Below are 21,808 nucleotides of genomic sequence, written 5' to 3'. Positions count from 1 at the left end.
AATTTACCATGTAGACAATGCTGGCCTCAAACAGAGTCACTTTACTTTAGGTTGATGTAAGAAACTTATTACAACAATAATTCAAAGTTCACCAGAGACACCCACAAATCCCTTTGCCCCATACGCACATCCTCAAAGAAGGGCTTGTCTGTGAGCCAGAGCAACCTTACAGAATCATAAGATATAGATCGTCCCTACTCTAAACCATTTAGTAATGTTTCTTTAGGCCTCACACATGTAGTTTGATTTGTGATTTAAAAGTGAAGTTATGGACATATTACAAAACTTTTCACTGTTGTATTTGGAAGCCATGAAAATTTAATTAAAATTTCTGAAATTTTATGTGTATGGGTATTTTGCCTGTGTATATATATCTGTGCACCACATGCATGCCTCTAGGCCAGATGAGGTTGTCAGGTCCCCTGGAATTTGAGTAGCAGATGATTTTGAACCCCTCCCCCTAGATGGGGCTGGGAATTTAACCTGGGTCCTCTGTAAGGCCAATATGTGCTCTAAACCATTCAGCTATCTTTCTAGACTGGATTTTTTTTTAAACAGTGCAAGTGACTTTTCTTTGGGAGACCAAAAAGAAACAACAGTTAAGTTGGGTGTGGTGGCACAGGCCTTTAATCACAGGACTCTTGAGGTAGAGGTAGACAGATCTCTGTGAGTTCAAGTACATCCTGGTCTACATAGTAAGCTCCAAACCAGTTAAGGCTATGTCATAGTGAGACCATGTTTCAAAAAGAGGAAGTAGTTGGGGCTGACTGGAGAGATGATTCAGCAGTTAAGAATACTTGCTGTTCTTTTAGATGACCCAAGTACGGTTCCCACATTAGCTAGCTCACAACCTCCTGTAACTCCAGTTCCAGGGGATCCGATGTCTCTGGCCTCCTTAGGCACTCGCACTCATGTGTATATACAGACATACACACACTACATGCACATAATTGAAATAATAAAAATAAATCTTAAAAAACAGTAATTGGTTCATGTGATGAGTACAGCTAATGAGGGGTAAAAGCTGAGATCCAACCCTTGGGTCCTTACCTCAGTTTCTGGAGCCCCTGTCCCTCTCTCTCTTACGAGCCTGAGTGTATCGATGCCATCGAAAGTCTCTTGCCTCTTCCCAAAGGCATGCTATCTACCAGCAGAACAAGGAGCACTTCCAGGACGAGTGCAGCAAGCTTCTGGTTGGCAGCATTGTCATCACACGCTACAACAACCGAACTTACCGTATTGACGACGTGGACTGGAACAAGACCCCTAAAGACAGCTTTGTAATGTCGGATGGGAAGGAAATCACATTCCTGGAGTACTACAGGTACAAAGGAGAGACTGCACGTGGGTCTGAGGGTAGGGGTGGGAACGTGCTCTCCCAGGCTCTGGATACTGAGTACCATTAATGATGCAATAACTGACGCTGTACAGCTCTGTAAACTGGCATTATACACCTGAGACCAAATGAGCTTATCTGTGGGTCTGGCCTGCATGTGTTGTTCTTACAGTTGGTGCTCTTGGTACTTTTGGCAGTTTCTACATAAGTGATTTTTGAGTTGTCAATTGTATTTCTCTTGTTGATTTTGTCTGGTGAGAGAATTAAAATTCTCATCTTTAATCATTAGACTTTTATTTCTAAATCCTTAGAAATAAAAATCTTAGCCTGTTGCATTTTCCACATGCTTCTCTCCTGGGATGGGTGTGTGTGTGTCCTTTGTTCCCTGTCTTTTTTTTTTTTCTTTTTGGTTTTTCAAGACAGGGTTTCTCTGTGTAGCCCTGGCTGTCCTGGAACTCACTCTGTAGACCAGGCTGGCCTGGAACTCAGAAATCCGCCTGCCTCTGCCTCCCAAGTGCTGGGATTAAAGGCATGCGCCACCACTGCCCAGCCTTTGTTCCCTGTCTATTAGCAAGAAAGCTGTAGCCTGCATTTTCCACTTACATATACTGTGATTAGTATCTGATGGATACTCAATGAGGGTACTGTGCAAATTTTAAGCTGCAGTAGCACTGAAAAGAGCTGGAGGGGTTGTTGTAGGACTGGTGACACCTTCTTACTCTGTCCTGCTTTAGCAAAAACTATGGGATTACAGTTAAGGAAGATGACCAGCCACTGCTCATCCACCGGCCCAGTGAGAGACAGAATAACCATGGCACAGTGAGTAGCTACACTACCAACAGTACCCCTCCGTCCTGCTCCCCTTGTTATGTGTGCTCTTACCCACATACACATGTGTACAGTGCAGTGGGATGTGTACGCACCTGTGGAGTGCTGTGGGACATGTATGTACATGTGCAGTGCAGTGGAACATGTATACATATGTGCAGTGTGGTGGGACATGTAAACACATGTGCAGTGTGGTGGGACATGTATGCACATGTGCAGTGTGGTGGGACAGGTATACACATGTGCAGTGTGGTGGGACATGTATGCACATGTGCACTGTGGTGGGACATGTATGCACATGTGCAGTGCTGTGGGACATGTATGCACATGTGCAGTGTGGTGGGACATGTATGCACATGTGCAGTGCTGTGGGACATGTATACACATGTGCACTGTGGTAGACTCGTACATGTGTGTACAGTGTGGTGGACACATTGGGTATGGTTTTATTTTTCCTATAGTCAAGAGTTGCCAGGAGGAGATGAAATATCTCCATGAACAATTTGGGTTAAAAGCATAAGGAGAATTCCTTTTATCTAAAGATTAAAAACTCTGGAGCCTGGGGAGATGGTATAGTGGTTAAGAGCACTGGCTGCTCTTCAAAAGTACCTGGGTTCCATTCTTACCACCCACATGGCAGCTCACAATTGTCCCTCCAGTCCCAAGGGATCTTGGACCTTTTCTAGTCCTCTGTGGGCACTAGATACACATATACATGAAGGTAAAACACACTTAGATATACAAAAAAATAAAACTCTGATATGAATGTGGTAGCACATGCCTACAATCCCAGTACTTGGGAGGAAGAGGCATGTTGATCTCAGAGTTCGAGACCAGCCTAGTCTATGTAGTGAGTTCCAGGCCAGTTAGAGCTAAGTAGTGAGACATTACCTCAAAAAAAAAAAAAAAGTGTATGGGGGCTGGGAAGATGGCTCAGTGGTTAAGAGCACACACTGCTCTTCCTGAGGATCTGAGTTTGATTTCCAGCATTGACATTAGAAGATGTAGAACTGCATATAACCCCAACTCTAGGGGAATCTGACACCTTTGGCCTCTGGGCACTTGCATTCATGAGCATATGCCAAAAAAAATCTTAAAAAGCAAAAATCTATAGATTCAAGAGTGAGATGTAGACGTTTATCTTATCAGAAAAAGGGCCTAGAGAATTGCCTTGATACCACACTTGATCTTTTTTTTTAATAAAAAAATTTAGATTTATTATTTTATGTGTATGAATGTTTTGCTTGCATGTGTATCTATGTACCATATGCATTCCTGGTGCCCACTAAGGTCAGAAAAAGGTGTCTGAGCTCCTGAAACTAGGTTTTGAGCCATTATGTGGGTTCTGGGAGCCAAATGCCATTTCTCTTCATGAGCAGCAGCATCTTTAATTGCTAAGCCTTGTCTCTAGCCCCACATCTTCTTAACCATGGAGGCTGAGGAGCAGCTGAACAGGAAGCATTGGGCTTGATCAAGGCTCAATGGGGACGAAACTTTTTTGTCTTTCTCTCTTCTTTTTTAAAATTTGTATTCATTCACTTTACATGCCTGTCGCTGCCCCCTCCCAGTCACCCTCTCCCACAATCCTTCCCCCACCCCTTCCCTTCTCCTCAGAGAGGGTGAAGGCTCCCCCAGGGTATCCCTTCACCCACCCTGGCACATCAAGTCTCTGTAGTGCTAGGTGCTTCCTCTCCTACTGAGGTTAGATAAGGCAGCCCAGCCAGAGGAACATATCCCACAGACAGGCAACAGCTTTTGGGATAGCCCTCTCCTCCTCCTCCCCCCTCCAGTTGATCAAACTACACATCTGCTACATATGTGTGTGGAGGGCCTGCGTCCAGCCCATATATGTTCTTTGGGAGGTGGTTCAGTCTCTGAGAGCCCCAAAGGTTCAGGTTACTTGACTCTGTGGTCTTCTTGTGGAGTTCCTATCCTCTCAAGGGCCTAAAATCCTTCAAGAGTCCACAAGCTCCATCCACTGTTTGGCTGTGGTGTCTGCATCTGTCTGAGTCAGCTACTGGGTGGAGCCTTTCAGAAGATAGCCATGCTAGACTCCTGTCTGCAAGCATGACAGAAAGTCATTAATAGTGTCAGGGATTGGTGCTTGTCCATGGGATGAGTCTAGTTGGGCCGTTACTGCCTCAACATTTCCTTAGTCTCTTCTCCATCCCCTGTCCCTGAATGTCTTGTTGACAGGATAAATTTTATGAAGGTTTTATGGGTAGGTTGGTGTCCCTATGACTCCACTAGGGTTCCTGCCTGGCTACATGAGGTGGTCTCTTCAGTTTTCATATCCCCAATGCTGTGAGTCACAGATAAGGTCACCCCATTGATTCTTGGGTGCCTCCCTTATCCCAGATCTCTGGTATGTCCTTGAGATGCCCCCCCACTTCCCCTCCTCATCAGTTACAGATGTTTCTCTCTTCTTGTAAGACCCTGCCTCCTTCTTTTACCTAGCTGTCTATATGTGACAGAGGACATGGAGGGCAGAATACATGCAGTGTTTCCGGTCCTATTGTCCTCTCCCTTGGGGTTTCATAAAAGTTTCATAAAAGTTCAGCAGCAGGTTTGTTATTGCAGACCTGTGCGCATCTTCAGTTGGCCCTGGGATGATCACTCACTTTCTCTCTGTTTTCTTGTCTAAGTTGCTGAAGGGTGAGATCCTGCTGCTGCCTGAGCTCTCCTTTATGACGGGGATCCCTGAGAAGATGAAGAAGGACTTCAGGGCCATGAAGGTTGGAGTCTTGCTGTTTGGGGGGGTGCCTGCTGTTTTGAGGAGGTGCCTGCTTCAAGTGGCCACCTTTGGGATAGTAGCCTGAGCCAGAAATAGGTTGCAGCTCTGACTTGCTGGGTGAGCCCTTTCTTCTGGGCTCCAATTTTCATTTCTGTAGACTCTCATCTACATACTTTACCATAGAAAGGATGCTACATGTCACAGCTTTGGACAGCTTTAGAACAGCATAGGCTCTGGATTCTAAGTGAAAAGGAACAGCCCTGTCCTCATCCCCCGCAGTAGATGCACAGTGGTTAACTAGTTACAGAGCCATAAATGAGAATGCCAATTTACTGTAGTGCTTGTCTACATCGTGAGTTTGTATGAGAAGTGAAGCTCTGGGGCCCTGGGAGCATCATTAGCTCATTCTGGGAGCTCCGAGAGGCCCCCTGGCAGCATACAGTCAGACCTTCACTACTGCCTTCCGGGGGGGATTGGGGGGAAAGGGGTCTGTGCTTTAGCTGCCCTCTGCTCCCTTATTTTTCTGGTTTGCCCCAGACCCACATGCCATGTAAAGTTTTGAGTAGTGTTACAGAGAACTAAGGAAGCAGAAAGGCCCTGTGAGAGATTTATTTCATGTTTACCTTCCCAACAACTGCCAACAACCTGATGACTTTATGATCACTTTGGTGTCTGTATATTTAATACCTGTATACCTATAGTGGTATGGTCCATGAGTCTCAGAAGCACAAAGAACTCTTACATAATTCCGACTCCTCACACACACATCTGTTAAGTATCCATCAAAGTGCCTGTAATGTGACTTTACTCTGGCTGGTTTGGAGGGGAAAGTAGCCTTATGGTGGCATTGACTTTCTAATGTAGAAAGAAAAAGTGTGAGCCTGAATGTGGTTTATTGTCCTAGCATAAACATGTGGCTTGCCCTCTGCCCCACACCCCAGTACTTCCCCAGATTTTAAATATGTATAATCAAGCCCACTTCGTTCCTGTGTTCCTGTTCTTAGACTCTCTTAGGAATTTTAAATTCAAAAGACGTTTTGAGAATGAAATCAGATGTCATGAAGCAGAACCAGTAGCTTTAGAAAAAAATCAATTATTTTGAGACAGGATCTCATTCTACAGCCCTGGTTGGCATAGAACTCTCAGAGATCTACCTACCTCTGCTTCACAGGTCTACCAGGTGTTAAAGATGTGCACCGCCACATCCAGCAAGAAGGAGAGTCAGGAACTGCTGAAAGTTATTAATTTTATTAGTTTTTCTCCATGTACCTCATTCACATTCCTGAGAAATATTTACAAAAGTCCTTGGCTTTGTTTGACGTTTTCCATTGATTTCACTGAGCATGAGATTGCTCATAGAAACATTCTAGAATGCTGGGTTTCATTCGTCTCCTGCTAGGAGGAATAATGTTAGAACTTGCTATCTTATGTTTTATTTCTGTCTAGGACTTGACTCAGCAGATTAACCTGAGCCCCAAACAGCACCACAGTGCTTTGGAATGCCTGCTGCAGAGAATTTCACAAAATGAGACAGCCAACAATGAGCTGACCCGCTGGGGACTCAGTCTGCAAAAGGATGTCCACAAGGTAAACCAGAGGCCTGTGTGGGGCAGACCACTTGAACCTGGGGTGTGTGGGGTGGGGCGGGGCAGTTTCTGGAGTTGTGAGAAGCATGAGGACATCCTCTTGTTTTACTGTGGAGTTTGGCTTTGCTCTTCATTTTTTTTGTTTGTTTATTTCATGTGTACGTTTTGTCTGCATATATGGATGGATGTGCATTACATTCCTGCCTGGTGCTGGAGTTACAGATGGTTGTGAGCCATCGTATGAGTGCTGCAAACTGAACCCAGAACTCTGATAGAGCATCCACTGGGCTGTCTCTCCAGTCCTTTAACTGTTCTTCTTTTCCTGAGCATAGTTTTATTATGAATAAATCACTGTTAAAAGGTGCAGAGACCAAACATGAGCATGTGAGGAAACAGCCCGTGTGCCCTTGACTTTATTCTTAAACTGTTTTACATGTTAGGCATGGTATCTGAATTCCTTGACTTAATCTGCTAGCATCATGTGCAGACTTTTCTTCTGTATTTCGACAAGGTCAGAGTTACTAATTTCTGGTCAAATAGGAAGCAAGCAAAGCATTAATGTATAGCTGTCCTCATTTTAATTTTCCAACACAAAGTTGTCGTCTGTTATTTTGAGGCAGGATCTCACTGTGTAGCCGTAGTTGGATTGGAAGTCAGTATATAGACCAGGCTGGCTCCCAGCTCACTGAGATCCACCTGCCACTGCTGCCTGAGTGCTGGCATTAAAACAGCGTACTGGCCCCACCCCTACCCTCGCCCCGGCCTCCAGATTATTTTTTACATTCTTTTTACGTGATTTTAATTAATGTTTTTGCCTTTCGTTTATCTGTTTTATCTGTCTTATTTATTTATTTACTTATATTTTATTTATTTGTTGGTTTATATATTTATTGTGTGTGTATAGCATATGCCACAGTGCATGTGTGTCAGTCAGAAGACATTGTGCAGGATCAGTTCTCTCCTTCCACCTTGTGTTATTTGGGGATCAGACTCAGTCAGACAAATGCCTTTTCCTGCTGAGCCTTTTTGCCAGCCCTGCTTTAATTTTTTAGCCCATTTTTCTGTGGTGCTAGAGATTGGGCCTAACCTATATTATTCTTAGAGTTCTGGGTCTTTCTTTTTTCATTATTTTTAAAAAATGTTGTGCTAGGCAGTGATGACACACACCTTCAGTGGCAGCACTCAGGAGGCACATGCAGGTGTCTACAGAATGAGTTCCAGGACATCCAGGGCTACACACATAAACCCTGTCTTGAAAAAAATGTGCTATATTCTATTTATTGTGAGTGTGTGGAGGTGAGAAGACAACGTACAGGAGCAGGGTCTCTTCTTCCACCACTTTGGTCCTGGGGATAAAACTTAGATCGTCATGTCCTGAAGCACGAGAAACCTGAGTTTAATTCTGAATGCTTGCATAAAAAGAGTGCCTGGTGGTGTCTATCTGTACCACCACGTGGGGAAGCTGTATAGACAGGAAGATTCCCACTGCTCACTGATCAGCCAGTCTAGATAGTCTGGGCTCAGCAAGATAACCTGTCTCAAAAATAAGGTGGAAAGCAATAGAGAAAACATTTGGTGTGAACCACTGGCCTACACACACATACACACAAACACATATGTAGCACATATACACAAACACACTTGCATACACATTAAACATACACAGAGTTTTTTTTTATTATTAGAAAATGGTGCCAGTGATGCTAGCAGGTAAATACACTTGCTGGCAAATCTGACAAAGTTTTGGCCAGTCTTGAGCCACAGTACAGAGGCCATGTGGTATGGTGGTGTGGCTGTTCTCACATTGACCCTCCGTTCACCAAGCAGCAAGTCGGAGGCCAGCAAGACTATAAAAGAGAGAAGGAGAAAGGTGTGGGGGATGTAATAGGTCAAGTGTATGGCCGAGAGGTCAGAGTCAGCAGGAACATTGTTTTCTTGAAGACTGAAGCAGGCTCCATGTCAGCGGCACTTTATTTCCTGTGTAGATCAAAGGCCGTCTTCTACCGATGGAGAGGATTAACTTAAGGAACACTTCATTTGTCACATCGGAGGACCTGAACTGGGTTAAGGAGGTGACCAAAGATGCTTCCATCCTGACTGTGAGTGAACTCTGAAGTGCTGGAGAATCAGCGTTCGCAAAGTGTGGAAATGGGTGATCTAGTGTCTTTCTTGAGAGGAAGAGTCATCCAAACTCCACCCTGAGTGACTTGCTAAGCAAGGCCCTGTAGCAGAGCAGTGCTGGAGGGTAGCCCTCTGTCTGACCACAGGCTGAAGGGAAAGAACTATGTTACCATGGTGATTCCATCAGCTGCTCTTCCTTTTTTCTTCTCTCTTCTTCTTTGTCCCTGGGAATTCCCAGGGTTATTTTTATCTGTAGAAGACAGTCAAATTAAAACAGTGCTTCTCTAAAGACAACTAGGTGTTAGTTATTTGCATCAAAGTATAAAATAGCAGATGGTTATTTCTGAATATTTCAACCAACATTCTGAATGCTGGTCATTGCGGCCATATGTAAAAAAACATCAGCTTTTAAAGATTTATTGAAATACAGCATAAACAAAAAGCACACATGATTTTTACAAATTAAATAGAGCTATATAATCAACACCAAGGGTTAAGAAACAGAAATTTATAGATGCGTTCAACCCCTCACTGTATTTCCTGATAATTGCCACCCCAATTTCCTGGGAATAACAGCTGTCCTGAAAAACATAGATTCTTTTTGCCTGGTTTTGTACTGTGTATGTGGTAAGTGAGTGTGTGTGAATGTGTGTGTGTGTGTGTGTGTGTGTGTGTGTATCAGAATTAAAGAATGAATAGTCTTTTATGTCTGACTTCTTTCTTTAAGCTTGTGTTCATGAATTTGTTTCATATTATTGGTTATGGTTGTGGATCGGTTTTTAATGTTGTATTCCATTATAAGACTGTTAATATTTATAAGTCTATGAGAATGATAGAAATTATATAAGACAGAAGGAGTGTAAAGTTATTTCTTCTTTATAGTAAAATCTCTCAAGTCTAAATACACCATGTTCTTGTTCCTAGATTCCCATGCATTTCTGGGCACTCTTTTATCCAAAGAGAGCAATGGACCAAGCCAGAGAACTGGTTAACATGTTGGAAAAGATAGCTGGGCCCATTGGCATGCGCATAAGCCCCCCAGCCTGGGTTGAACTGAAGGATGACCGAATAGAGACCTATATCAGGACCATTCAGTCCTTACTGGGAGTTGAGGTAATAAAGTAACTTAATTTGAGCAAACTTACAAGATCTCTAAAAGTACTTGATGCTCAGTCTATCAGTCTGTTAGTGATGCCCAGGAGCCTGCATCCTTCTCATTTTCATGAAACTATTCTTCATGCCCTTTGGCTATTTACATTTCTCATTCTGTATTGGTTTATCCGTGTGTGCTGTCTTTAGCCTTTTCCTTATGAAATTGGCTGAAAGATCAGCTGACTTAGTTCATTATCTGTAGAACATGTTGTGCTCAGGAACCAACTACTTGAGCCAAGTGCTGTCTTTCTGGATGCAGTTCTGAGTTGTAACAGAATGGTCTGGCCCAGGATACACATTGCCCTGGTGATGAACTTGGCCATAGACACATTAGCTCATTCTGATAACTGATCAGAACACTGGATCTGAGTACTCCCACTTCAGCTTCCAGACTTTGCCCTCTGATCTCTTTGTAAATAAAAATATTTAAAATTTTTATGTGTGTGTCTTGCCTGTATGTCTGTCAGTCCACAGTGTGTGTGCTTAGCACCTGAGGATGCCAAATCAGGCCTCAGAATACCTGGAACAGGAGTTTCAGACTTTTGTACCATGTGGGCCCTAGGACTTGTATCTAGGTCCTCTGCAAGAATGGCAAGAATAGCAAGTGCTCCTAACCACTGAGCCATCCAGCCCTTTGTAAACAGAGGAGGAAGTCAAAGGAGAGGTTGGAGGTAGAAGAAAAGTCTTTGGAAATAAATTAGCTTTGAGCCCAAGAGTCTGGTGAATTGGATTGTCTGGGAAGATTAGTCCTCGAGTTGGAGTCGCTTTGCATTGTGGTATTCTCTGTTTAGTATCCCCCTCTTGGAAGGTCCTCTGTTTCGACCTTGGCTAAGAGTCTTGGGAGATATAGGCTCCTGCCAGGGATGTCGCTGGCAGTGTCTGTTCTCCCTAGACAGAAAGTGAGGAATAGCTACTGTGGACTTGGCCCTGTTCCTTCTCTGTTTGGCTCTGCACACTTCCATGTAGCCACACTTCCTCAGCTGAAGTTCTGTGGTCTGACACATTGCTTAGTTCACTGAAGAGCACAGGAAAGCCACTGGGGGAAGGTTGAGAGGCAGTTATAGAACCCTTGCAAACTTCTAAGTCTGGCCTTTTTTTAGAATCTTAAGACTCCTAGTAAATAAATATTAGTAGTCATGGCCAGCTCTAGGTATTAGTAATGTATCATCTGTCTGTGAACAGCAGCCCCAAGCCAAATGATAGTTCAGAATCAAAGGATGATTTTGGTTGGAATGTCCACCATTTGTTTTTCAGTTCCTGTCTACCATATCTGTGTCCCAAGAAAGTCCCCAAAGTGATCAGATCCTGGCAGTGTATTCTTGTCTCCTCTAGGGGAAGATACAAATGGTTGTTTGCATCATCATGGGCACACGTGATGATCTCTATGGAGCCATCAAGAAGCTATGCTGTGTGCAGTCCCCAGTGCCCTCCCAGGTGAGTGGAAGTGGAGTCCATGGGCCTTGAGCCTAAGGTAGAGCTCCAACTCAGTGTCTCCAAAGCTCTAGAAGCTGAGATAGCCATTTCAGGCCGGCATGGAAACTGCCTTATGCTGAAGGAAGGTTCTGATTAGAATGAGCCAGCAGCAGCAGGTAGCTCTTGTAAGAGCTCTTCTGCTCCTCACAGTCCCTGGTCCTTCCTCAAGACTGAGGCTGGACATGTAGGCTTCACTCTGAGAAGGGAAAATATTTTTCATAGGGAACTTTAAAAATGTCACTTTGAATAAGATAATTTTGAAAGTTTTTGTATGTTCATGTACCTATTATGTGCATAAATTCCTAGTGATCCTAGAATTAGAATTATCAATAACATACATATGCTAATTCAAGCTTCTTAATATAGTACACTCAGTCCTCACTATTAGTGGCCTTTTGAGACAGTCTCATGTAGCCAAGGCTAGCCCAAAACTCCCTATGTACACAAAGGTGACTTTAAATTCCTATTCCTCCTGCCTTTACCTACCTCCTCCACATACAAAAGTGCTGGAGTTACAAGCATGCCACCATAGCTGGCCTATTTGTGGATTCTTCATCAGCTGATTCATAGTTTAAAACATAGTTTAAAAACATTTTGAAAGAAAATTATACCTCTACTAAACTTATCAAACTCACAAAGGAAACCCTTGTGCTTATTCCCTAAACAATGCAGGTTTATTAACTTTTTACATACTTAGTGATTACATTAAGTCCTACAAATAATGGAGATCTGGGTGTACAGGAGGGTATGGGGCAGCTGTACACAAATACTGTGCTATTGAGGGGGAGGAAAGAGAGCATCCTCTGATTTCGGTTTCCTTGTTGGAAGGAACACAGGTAGGACATGGAGCCAAGAGATGTTGACACTTTAGAACTGTTAACATTTTTTAAAAGGTTGATGATGTTCTGGTCCTGTCACAATAGGTCATCAATGTCCGGACTATTGGTCAACCCACCAGGCTTCGGAGTGTGGCTCAGAAAATTTTACTTCAGATGAACTGTAAACTTGGTGGTGAGCTCTGGGGAGTGGATATTCCACTGGTGAGTGGTGTAGAACTATGTCTGTTTAGCGCTCTTTCCATCCTCCTCTCCTCTCCTGTCAGCCTTGCTCTCAGTTTGGACTCAGGAGTCCAGCTGCCTTGCTGCATGTTACTAGACAGACCATGAGCTGAGAATGTACTTTACATTTTGAAATGGTGAAAAAAATAAGGTCAACATTTCCTGGCATACGAAGATGATCTGAAATTCAGTCCTCAGGATTTAAGTACCCTGTCTTTGGAACACACAGCATTAGATGCATCCATCTTCCGTTGTAGTCAAAGGCAGAGGTACAGGGTTCCTGGGGAGACTTTCAGCTCTCAAAACCTGCAGATTTACTTATTTATCCTTTTATAGGAAGCATTTGCTGATCCCTGGTCTAGGTCTGGCTTTGTTCTTTGTGTATAGAAAAAGTTGATTGCAGTCTTTGCTTCTTTCTCAGAGCTTGTTTTCTTATGGAAATAAGACAAGAGGCACTTTTTGTTGAGATAACAAAGATAGAGTAGTGGAGTGTTTGAGTTCGAGTTCTGCTTTTGTTTGTGTCTTTGTTTTTTACCCTAGAAACAATTAATGGTGATTGGAATGGACGTGTACCACGACCCCAGCAGAGGCATGCGCTCTGTGGTCGGCTTCGTTGCCAGCATAAATCTGTAAGCAAATATAGCAGTCTTATTGTTGCCTACCTCATTTTGATGCCTGATCTCACTACAAATCCATCAGATGAGTCTTGGGTACTCTATCCCAGTATACGAAGCACTAAGTTCCTTCCTCTGTCCTCATATCTGGATTTGCAGTGTGGTTGACACTCATCACAGGCACCAGTCTGCTCCCTGTACCCTGCACAGTGAGGACAGAGGCAGCCAGTGCCTTGCGTTAACTAGTCTTTTTAGAAATGTAGTTGTCATTGGGGAAGGTGCAGGGGGCACATGTTGGGAGGGCAGAGGATGACTTCGTGGAGTCAATTATCTCTTCCTTCTTTGGGTTTGGGGATTGAGCTCATGTTGTTAGGCTTGTACTGACCCCAGAAATGCATTTGACAAGTAGATGTTATGTGTTAAGTTGATTCAAAAGGAACGCTGTGTGTGGATAGCAGAACACAGGCCTTTGTGTGGGAGTGGCTGCTCACTGTGCTCTCTGTGTCTCTCCTCCTCCTCCCCACCTGCCTAGCACACTCACCAAATGGTACTCGAGGGTGGTGTTTCAGATGCCGCATCAGGAGATTGTGGACAGCCTCAAGCTCTGCCTCGTGGGCTCCTTGAAAAAGTATTATGAGGTGAGGAGATCAGAAATCCTAACATTACTGCATTTTAAGGGATACCTATCTAAGTTTTGAGCAGAGGTCTGACATAGGGGAGCAAGGGAGGACATCAAAGGGTCAGAAAGCCGTAGCTCTGTAGAGAGCACAGAACCCCATCTCAGGCTGCTCTGTATATACCCTGGTTTTTTAAGTAAGAAAGATTTGCCTGTTTGACCAGCTGGTACCTGCAGACATAATTCCCATGTCCTTACTGCCTGACTTGGAAGTAAATTTCAGCAGTTAAAACATTAATTTACTCAACTGTTTATGACTGTAATTAGCTGCTGACTGTTCATTTTGGTTTAGGACAAAAGCTTCACTGTAATTCACTTCTCATAATTTCAAAGAATGCTACCCAGGGAGAATTGCTGTCATTAAGCTGATTCAAGGTCTAGAAGAGTGAACAAATAAGGTTCTGAGTTTTGTGCTGGCTAAGACATCAAAGCAATGATAAGTGGCTTCCATTCTTAGGGCCACTGTGGCCTTTGCATAGCAGGTAGGCCGTTGGAAACTTATGATTCCAAGTGACTGAAGTTAGTCTCTTATGTAATTAAGATTCTTACAGCGTTCATCACGTATTAGACAATATGGATTTGCATGTCTCAGAGGATCCAAATGATAGGGTAATTTATCACCAAGCTCTGATATTTCTTTTCTTATTATTGTTTCCTTGCAAGCTCTGTCTGTCTTCTAGGGCCTAACTTGATAATGACTTCTGTGGCAGTTTCCTATTTCCCCTCACTGTTCCCTTCCTTGGTTAAAATGATCCGGTTGTGTTCTTCTCCAAGGTTCTGTGTTCTGTACTGTTTGCTAGTTATTACATTCTGCTAACTTAGATATGTTATCTATATCATTACTCACCCTTCTCTGTTTGGGTGGTATTTGGGATCAGACTCAGGGCTTTATCAGTGCAAGCTAGATAAATGCTTTATGCTGAGCTATACTCCAGACCTCTCACTGGGGTTTTGCGTTTGTTGTTGGGTTTTGGATTTTGTTTTTTGAGACAAGGTCTTTCTCTCTGTGTAGCCCTGGCTGTAGTGGAACTCCATATGTAGACCAGGCTGCCCTTGAACTCATAGAATCTTACCTGCCTCTGCCTCACATGTGCTGGGATGAAAGGCATGCACCACTATATCTGGCTTTGAGGGCGTTTTCCTGTTCATTCTTTTGATGAGTTCCTTTCATTTGTTTCTTTTACTTTTTCTTATTTTCTAGATGGAAGTCTACTAATTTTTTGTCTCCTATTTTTCATATCTAATGTTCTTTCCTAGCAAATGTTAATTTCAGAAATGTCATTGTTGAAATAAGAATTTAGGGCTGAACAATGAAGTTTACTTTGCTTGCCCCACTTGGAAGGCCCACCATCTGGAAGTTTGGGTGGTTTCCCAAATCTTGCTCACTTTTGATAATTCACTGAAGAGATAAAGAACTCACTAGAAGCTGTTATATCCATGTTTGGGGTTCATTTTAAGAAAGGATACAGATTATAGTCAGCTAGGAGAAGAAATGCACTGACTGAATCAGGAAGTACTACACAAAGAACTTCAGTAGTTGTCTCCTTGTGAAGGCAGAACACTTTGTTTCCTGGTACCAAGATATGATAAGGATGTGGAGAACTGCCAGCCCTGAGTACTTACCTGAGCCTTGGTATTCACAGGTTCACTGGGATGCTTACATGGGTGTGGTGGGTTGATTAATAGCCCTTGTGATTGATTGTACTCTATAATCTTTCTAGTGTTACTTACATGCAGCCTGTGATACCTCTGTTCTGATAGCTTAATAGCTAATGAATGGCAGAGTTGCTTCTAGTGTGAGTGCACTGTGTGGCCCATGCTATAGGATTGCCCTGCTTAAGCTACCCGAGTGCTGGGAGTACAAGTGTGTGCCTCTGAACCCAACCTCAGGGATTTCTCTTCTTCTCCATGTCCCATGGTGCTGGCTAATTTTCAGTTACCATGGGGACAAGGGTGCAGTGGGGAAGAGAAGCACTAGAGCAAGTTAAGCACTCCAGAGCAATCCCTGCACTCACAAGTTGGGGCATGGCAACCATAGCAAGTTCAAGGCCAGCCAGGGCTATACAGCTACATAGTAAGACACTCTCAAAACACAGACTCAAACAAAACTGATTTTGATGATCTTACCCACTGTTCTTATTGTCTTCTTGGTGGTCCTTATTCTATAATTGAAATACTTTGTAGGAGTGCTCTTGACAGTCCATCAGTATTTGGGGAAGGGGAGTAGTCAAAACACATATAAAGGCCATCAAATGGCCTAGTGGCTAAAGTCACTTGCCAACAACCTGACCGTCTGAATTTGATCCCTGGTGCCTCCATGGCAGAAGAAAACCTGTTCCTATAGCATACCCCATACCAACGCATGCACATACATATCATACCACCTACCCCCAAATAAATAAGTGTTAAAAAAGAATAAAATTAATGAATAAATAAAAACAAATTAAGATCTTCAAAGAGATAAAAATAATAGCACTAAGAATTTGGACAATGAACTGAAAGCTCTGAAATCTGCAATTTCAGCCGGGCGGTGGTGGTGCACGCCTTTAATCCCAGCACTTGGGAGGCAGAGGCAGGCGGATCTCTGAGTTCTAGAGTTCGAGGCTAGCCTGGTCTACAGAGTGAGTTCCAGTACAGCCAGGGCTACACACAGAGAAGCCCTGTCTCGGAAAAACAAACAAACAAACAAACAAACAAACAAACAAACAAAAAAGAAATCTGCAATTTTTAGACATGAAAACTATAGTAACTGAGATTACACACTCCATAGATGTGTGTGTGTGTGTGTGTTATATGCTAAGGAGGCTATAAAGTATCCTGGGAGGAGGGCTCAAAGAGCAGACATTTCCTGGGACAAGAGCTTTCTGGTGAAGCTGGCAGGCAGTGGGGTTGATTTCTCCTTTCTTCTTTCTTTGTCCTGTAAATGGGTTTTCACACTTTCTCACTTATGTATTTGTGTCATTATCTAAAATAGGAGTCACATTCTGAGAGGCTGAAGGGTAGAATGTCTGCTTAGAAATTCCGGGGAATGGACAGGGATGCTACCATCCAAAACAGTTTATAACATTGATTTAAAATACAGCTAAAGAAAGGCAAGAAGAAAATAATCAGATTGAAGCACAGAGATACAAAAGCCAAAACCAAACAAAAAATCAAACCAAAACAAAACAATAAGACAAACGAGGAAAGCCAATAGATACAGGGAGGGTGGGGTTAGAAGACAGAATACACATAGAAATGGTTCAAATGGTTCAAAGGCAGCAAAAAACAAAAGCAAAACCAAAATCACAAGATTCAAAGCAGTATCTTGAGATGGCAGCAGTGAAGAAGCAGTGGTCTGTACACTGAGGATGCCAGATCATCAGTTGAGAAAGCCCAGCAGGCAGGCAGATAGATGCACGGTGGGCCTGTGATCCTAGCACTCAGGAGGCAGTGTACAGTGTGCCTGCAGTCCCAGCTCAGGAGGTACATGCAGGAGGATCCTGAGTACAAGGCTAGGTAGCCTGGACTAAGGTCCCTAGTGAGACCTGGTTGGTCAGTTAGTTGGTCTCAATCTCTTGCATCTCTCTGAGCTCTCTCTGCATTCTCTCTTATGCTCTCTCTCTCTCTCTCTCTCTCTCCCTCTCCCTCTCCCTCTTCCTCTCCCTCTCCCTCTCCCTCTCCCTCTCCCTCTCCCTCTCCCTCTCCCTCTCATCCTCTGTCTCTCCCTCTCTGTCTCTCTCCATCCCCCCCCACATGAAATACAACAGCTCTCAGGAGATAAAATATGTATGTGTGTACATATATGTGTATATACATGCAAAGATACAGTTAGACACATTATGAAAACTGTGAATAAGCATAAAATATACATAAATTGAGAGAGCAAAAAAGAGGTTGTATCTTTAATGGATTGCTAGATAACTTGTCCACAGAAACAGTGAAGCCATAAGATATACAGGAATGGCTTCAAAGTGATGAAGGACAGTGACCACCAACCCTGCATCCAGAGTCCACTGAAAATGACTTCCATTAATGAAGGTGAAAGATGTGCAGAAAAATGAGAGGCAGAGATGCCATTCTTATCAGATTTACACTGAAGTAAACTAAAATACAACGTTGTTCATGGGGAAAAGAAACTCTAGGTAGAAGATAGAAATGGCTAAAGGATAAGCAATTCAAAAGCAGCCAGGGCTACACAGAAAGACCCTGTCTTAAAACAGCAACAGCAGAGGCTGGAAACATGGCTCAGGGATTTAATTTCCTACATGGCAGCTCACAACTGTCTGTAACTTCAGTTCCAGGGGTTCTGACACTGTCACAAGGACATACATGCAGGCAAAACTCCAGTGGACACAAAAACTAAACTTAAAAAAAAAAAAGCCAGCAACAATAAAATGGGTCTCATGTATTCCAGGCTGGCCGGACACTCACTGTGAAAGCCAAGGATGATGTTGAGTTTCTGATCGTCTTGTCTCTACCTCCCAAGCACAGGGAGGGATTCCAGGAGTGCACCACCATACATCCATTATGCAGTGCTGGGGTCAGACGTGGGCTTGTGCGTGCTAGGTCAGCACTCTGCTAACTGAGCCATATCCTCAGCCCACTACTCACATCTCACTTTCATCTTGCAACTTTCAAAGCACGAGATAACAAATGTCTGTTGTTTGGAACCACCTAGTTTGTGGTTCTTGGGTAAGAATAGTCATGGGGAAACTACTGTTTTATTCTTCATCTTAGAGGAGAAGCAGCTAGCTTTAAGTTTCTCACGAGTGTGCTACCACTAGATGTGGAGGTTTTTCATGAAGGACCTGAGTAGGTCTTGTTGTTGTTGTTGTTTTTCACATAGATTGAAGGCCCCTTGTGAATTAGCCTTGCATACATAGCTTTAGTAAAGCTACCTGTAGGTTATACAACAGCAATAAACATGCTCACTGCAAACAAAGGTTCCTGTCCCTCCAGTTTCTGTTCATTGCTGCTTCATTTTAGAAGTCCTAACTAATGCAATAAAGAAAAGAAACTGAAGTTTATTTCTCCTGAGCACTATCACATTTGGTCTTGAATGGCAGTGATATGTGTGGTTTTGTCTGAAGTTCAGTTCTAAATGAAGGGAAACAGTTGGGGATGGAGAGATGTCTCGATGGTTAAGAGCACTCACTGCTTCTGTAGAGGTCCCAGCCCCCACATGGTAATTTACAACCACCCCTTTCCAGTCCCAGAGGATCTGACATCCTCTTCTGTACTCTGAGGGCACCAGGCAGCACACACATGCTGAACATAAAATGCAGACAAAATTCATATAAAATAAATCTTTTGTTTTGTTTTGTTTTGTTTTTCAAGACAGGGTTTCTCTGTATGTCTCTGGCTGTCCTGGAACTCATTCTGTAGACCAGGCTGGCCTCGAACTCAGAAATCTGCCTGCCTTTGCCTCCCAAGTGCTTGGATTAAAGGCGTGTGCCACCACTGCCTGGCTAAAATAAATCTTAAAATATGTTTAGAAAGATAGAAAACCATAGTTTGGATGTGGTTTGGGTGCCTCTTGCTTCAGATATTAAAATCTGAGTTCCACTGTGAGCCTCTGGTTGGAACTTTAACCTGACTATAGTGAATAAAGGCGTGGCCTTATCCTAGCACCTTGGAGCAGAGGCAAGTAGAGCTATGTGAATTAAAGGCTAACCTGGCCTATGCAGTGCATTCCGGGCCAGCCAGAGCAACAGAGTGATACCCTGTCTCTGTCTGTGTAGCTCATATGTATGTATGTGTGTGTGTGTGTATATATATATATATGAAGTTTATATATATATACATATATAAGCATATATTATACACACATATATGTATGTATATAAGCATATACATACATATATATGTATGTATATATGTATATATATGTATGTGTATATATGTATATAAGCAGGACGTTCATATATATATGTGTGTGTGTGTTTATGTATGTATGTATCCCTACATATACATGGCTCATAAGATTCATATATGGAAAGCTATTAAACTGATAAAGAAAAAGAGCTGTATGTTCATTAGACTGGAGATCATCAAGATATCAGTTCTTCTCAGTTATAATGTCAGATTCAATGGAATCTCAGCAAGTTCTTTTTGGACATCAACAAAGTGATTCTAAGATTTATGTGAAGAATCAAGACACAGACTAGCCAACACAATACCAAAGGACAGTCTGAAGACTGATGCTGCAGATTGTAAACACTTAACCATAAAGCTGTGATAATGAGCTGTGTGATAGTGACAGGAAGATAAGCAGGGAGTTCAAGAGAAAAGAACAGCCTAGAAATATATTAGACACGTGTAGTTGTATAACCTTAGATAAAGGGATGGAGGCAAGTCAGTGGGAAACTGAAGTCCTCCAACAAGTGCTGCTAGAATAGCTGGCCTAAAAATGCAAAAGAAGGAATAATAATCTTTGCACAGCCTTTATTTCACAGAAGTCAACTCACAGTGCCTTGTATACCTATGCTTAAAGGGTAAGACCCATGAGCTAGAGAGACAGCTCAATAGTTAAGAGTTCACATTGCTCTTAAAGAGGACTCAGTTCCTAAGTTTGATTCCCAGCACCTTAATCAGGTGGCTCACAATCACCTGTAACTCCAGTTCCAGAGCAACTGGAACTGCCCTCTGTAGGCACCTAAAATAATGCACACACCCTGACACATAGACTCATACATGTAACAGGAAAAAAAAATGATTCTTTCTAAAGATGCAATACCCAGCCAGCTGCTTTTGCATTTTATACAAATTACTGATGGCTTGTGGTTGCAAATCTATAATTCAGCACCTGGAGGACTGAATTGTGTGTTGGATTCCAATCTAACTTATGTGCAAGCTCCAGGGATGGGGAAGTTGTAGAATTTAGCAGTTGGGCATGGTGGCACACACTGGTAATCCTAGCACATGGGTAAAGGTAGAAGGATTTTTGCCTCAGCTTTGAGCTTACCCCTACCCCAGTCCCCACCTTTTGCACGTGATAAATACCAGGCCAGCCAAGGTTTGGCTCCGTACATAGGAAAGCCCTGTCTCACTGTACTTTTCTTTCCTCCCAAATGGACAAAAGACCAGAACTCACGTGAAAGAATATCACCAGATGGCCAATAAGCACATGGGAAGATTGTCAGCCATGCCCTTAGAGTCTTACACAGTAACAATGGCCTACTGTATAGTGGAAATGGCACAGTCCAGGACATGGAACACCAGAAGCTGATGTGCTATAGTGCCACTAGAATGCTCAGTTTGCCATTACACAACTAGTCATAATCTTACCTCAGGATCTAGGAATCTTGCTCAAACAAGCTGAAAATTTAGGAGCCCACAATAAACTATGTCAAGACCTGGAAGCAGCCAGGGTACCCTTCAGTGGGTGAATGGATAAATACTTGCACAACCAGATGATGCAAACTTTCTCAGTGCTAAGAAGAAACAAGAGACCAGGCATAGGGGTGCATGTCTATAATCCCAGCATTCAGGAGGGTGAAACCGGAAGAGGACCAAGAGTACCAGGCCTGCCTGGATTACCAAGTAAATTTAAGGCCGTGCAGGACAAGTTAGTGGGATTGTGATTCAGAAAGTAAAAAGAAGACCAGGGACCTAACTTAGAAGTAGAACACTTGCTCAGCATCTGGCTCTGGGTTCAGTCCCTGTTAGTGAAGAAGGAAGGAAGGAAGAAGAGGGAGGAAGAAAGAAAATGTTTTAACTATATGTTGGGACCTAGCTCTTGAGAGTAAAGAACAGGCAGATCAAAAGTTAAAGTCATGCTCAGCTACATACAGTATTTGAAACCAGCCTGGGCTACATAAGACCGTGTCACAAAAACAAAAATACCGAGTTCAATGTATATTGGCGTAAGTGGCATTTCAAAGGAAAGGTAACTAAGTTTGAGTGAGGCAAACTTCATTTCCTTTTTCTTTTACATGTTTGCAAATGGCTATATTTGACTTACGAGTTAGAAATATGTCCAGTAGTAGTGAGTCCCAGGACAGACAAGACTACCCAGAGAAGCCCTGTCTCAAAAAACCAAAACCACAAAAACAAAGAATTGGAAAAGTACTACAGCCTACTGTAATACTGATAGCACATCATTTACTCTGCAAAATGCTATTGTAATTTATGTCAAGATTTCTCATGAAAATGTCTCAGGATACTCTTAGGACGAAGTTTAGTGACTAGTTTAATCTCCAGCAGGACAGAAGGGTTTTCACAGAGCCCATCCTGAGAACCCTTTGTC

General features: G+C 42.9%; 1 protein-coding gene across 2 annotated transcripts in view; it reads left to right on the top strand.

The window, feature by feature from the left end:
- Positions 1 to 21,808, top strand: part of Piwil2 (piwi like RNA-mediated gene silencing 2) — a 59,255-nt gene that overhangs the window by 26,341 nt on the left and 11,106 nt on the right. For both annotated transcript variants that reach the window (XM_028758805.1, XM_028758807.1), the window contains 10 exons: positions 1,136 to 1,324; positions 2,071 to 2,155; positions 4,810 to 4,899; positions 6,345 to 6,485; positions 8,470 to 8,583; positions 9,530 to 9,718; positions 11,090 to 11,191; positions 12,154 to 12,270; positions 12,829 to 12,917; positions 13,435 to 13,540. In XM_028758805.1, the coding sequence (XP_028614638.1) occupies positions 1,136 to 1,324; positions 2,071 to 2,155; positions 4,810 to 4,899; positions 6,345 to 6,485; positions 8,470 to 8,583; positions 9,530 to 9,718; positions 11,090 to 11,191; positions 12,154 to 12,270; positions 12,829 to 12,917; positions 13,435 to 13,540 (1,222 nt within the window). The remainder of the gene's footprint in view (positions 1 to 1,135; positions 1,325 to 2,070; positions 2,156 to 4,809; positions 4,900 to 6,344; positions 6,486 to 8,469; positions 8,584 to 9,529; positions 9,719 to 11,089; positions 11,192 to 12,153; positions 12,271 to 12,828; positions 12,918 to 13,434; positions 13,541 to 21,808) is intronic.

This window comes from Grammomys surdaster, unplaced genomic scaffold (assembly GCF_004785775.1).
Source record: "Grammomys surdaster isolate TR1022 unplaced genomic scaffold, NIH_TR_1.0 126219, whole genome shotgun sequence".
Lineage (NCBI taxonomy): Eukaryota > Metazoa > Chordata > Mammalia > Rodentia > Muridae > Grammomys > Grammomys surdaster.
Note: the sequence above shows the minus strand (reverse complement) of the source record. Positions and strands in the feature narration are given on the sequence as shown.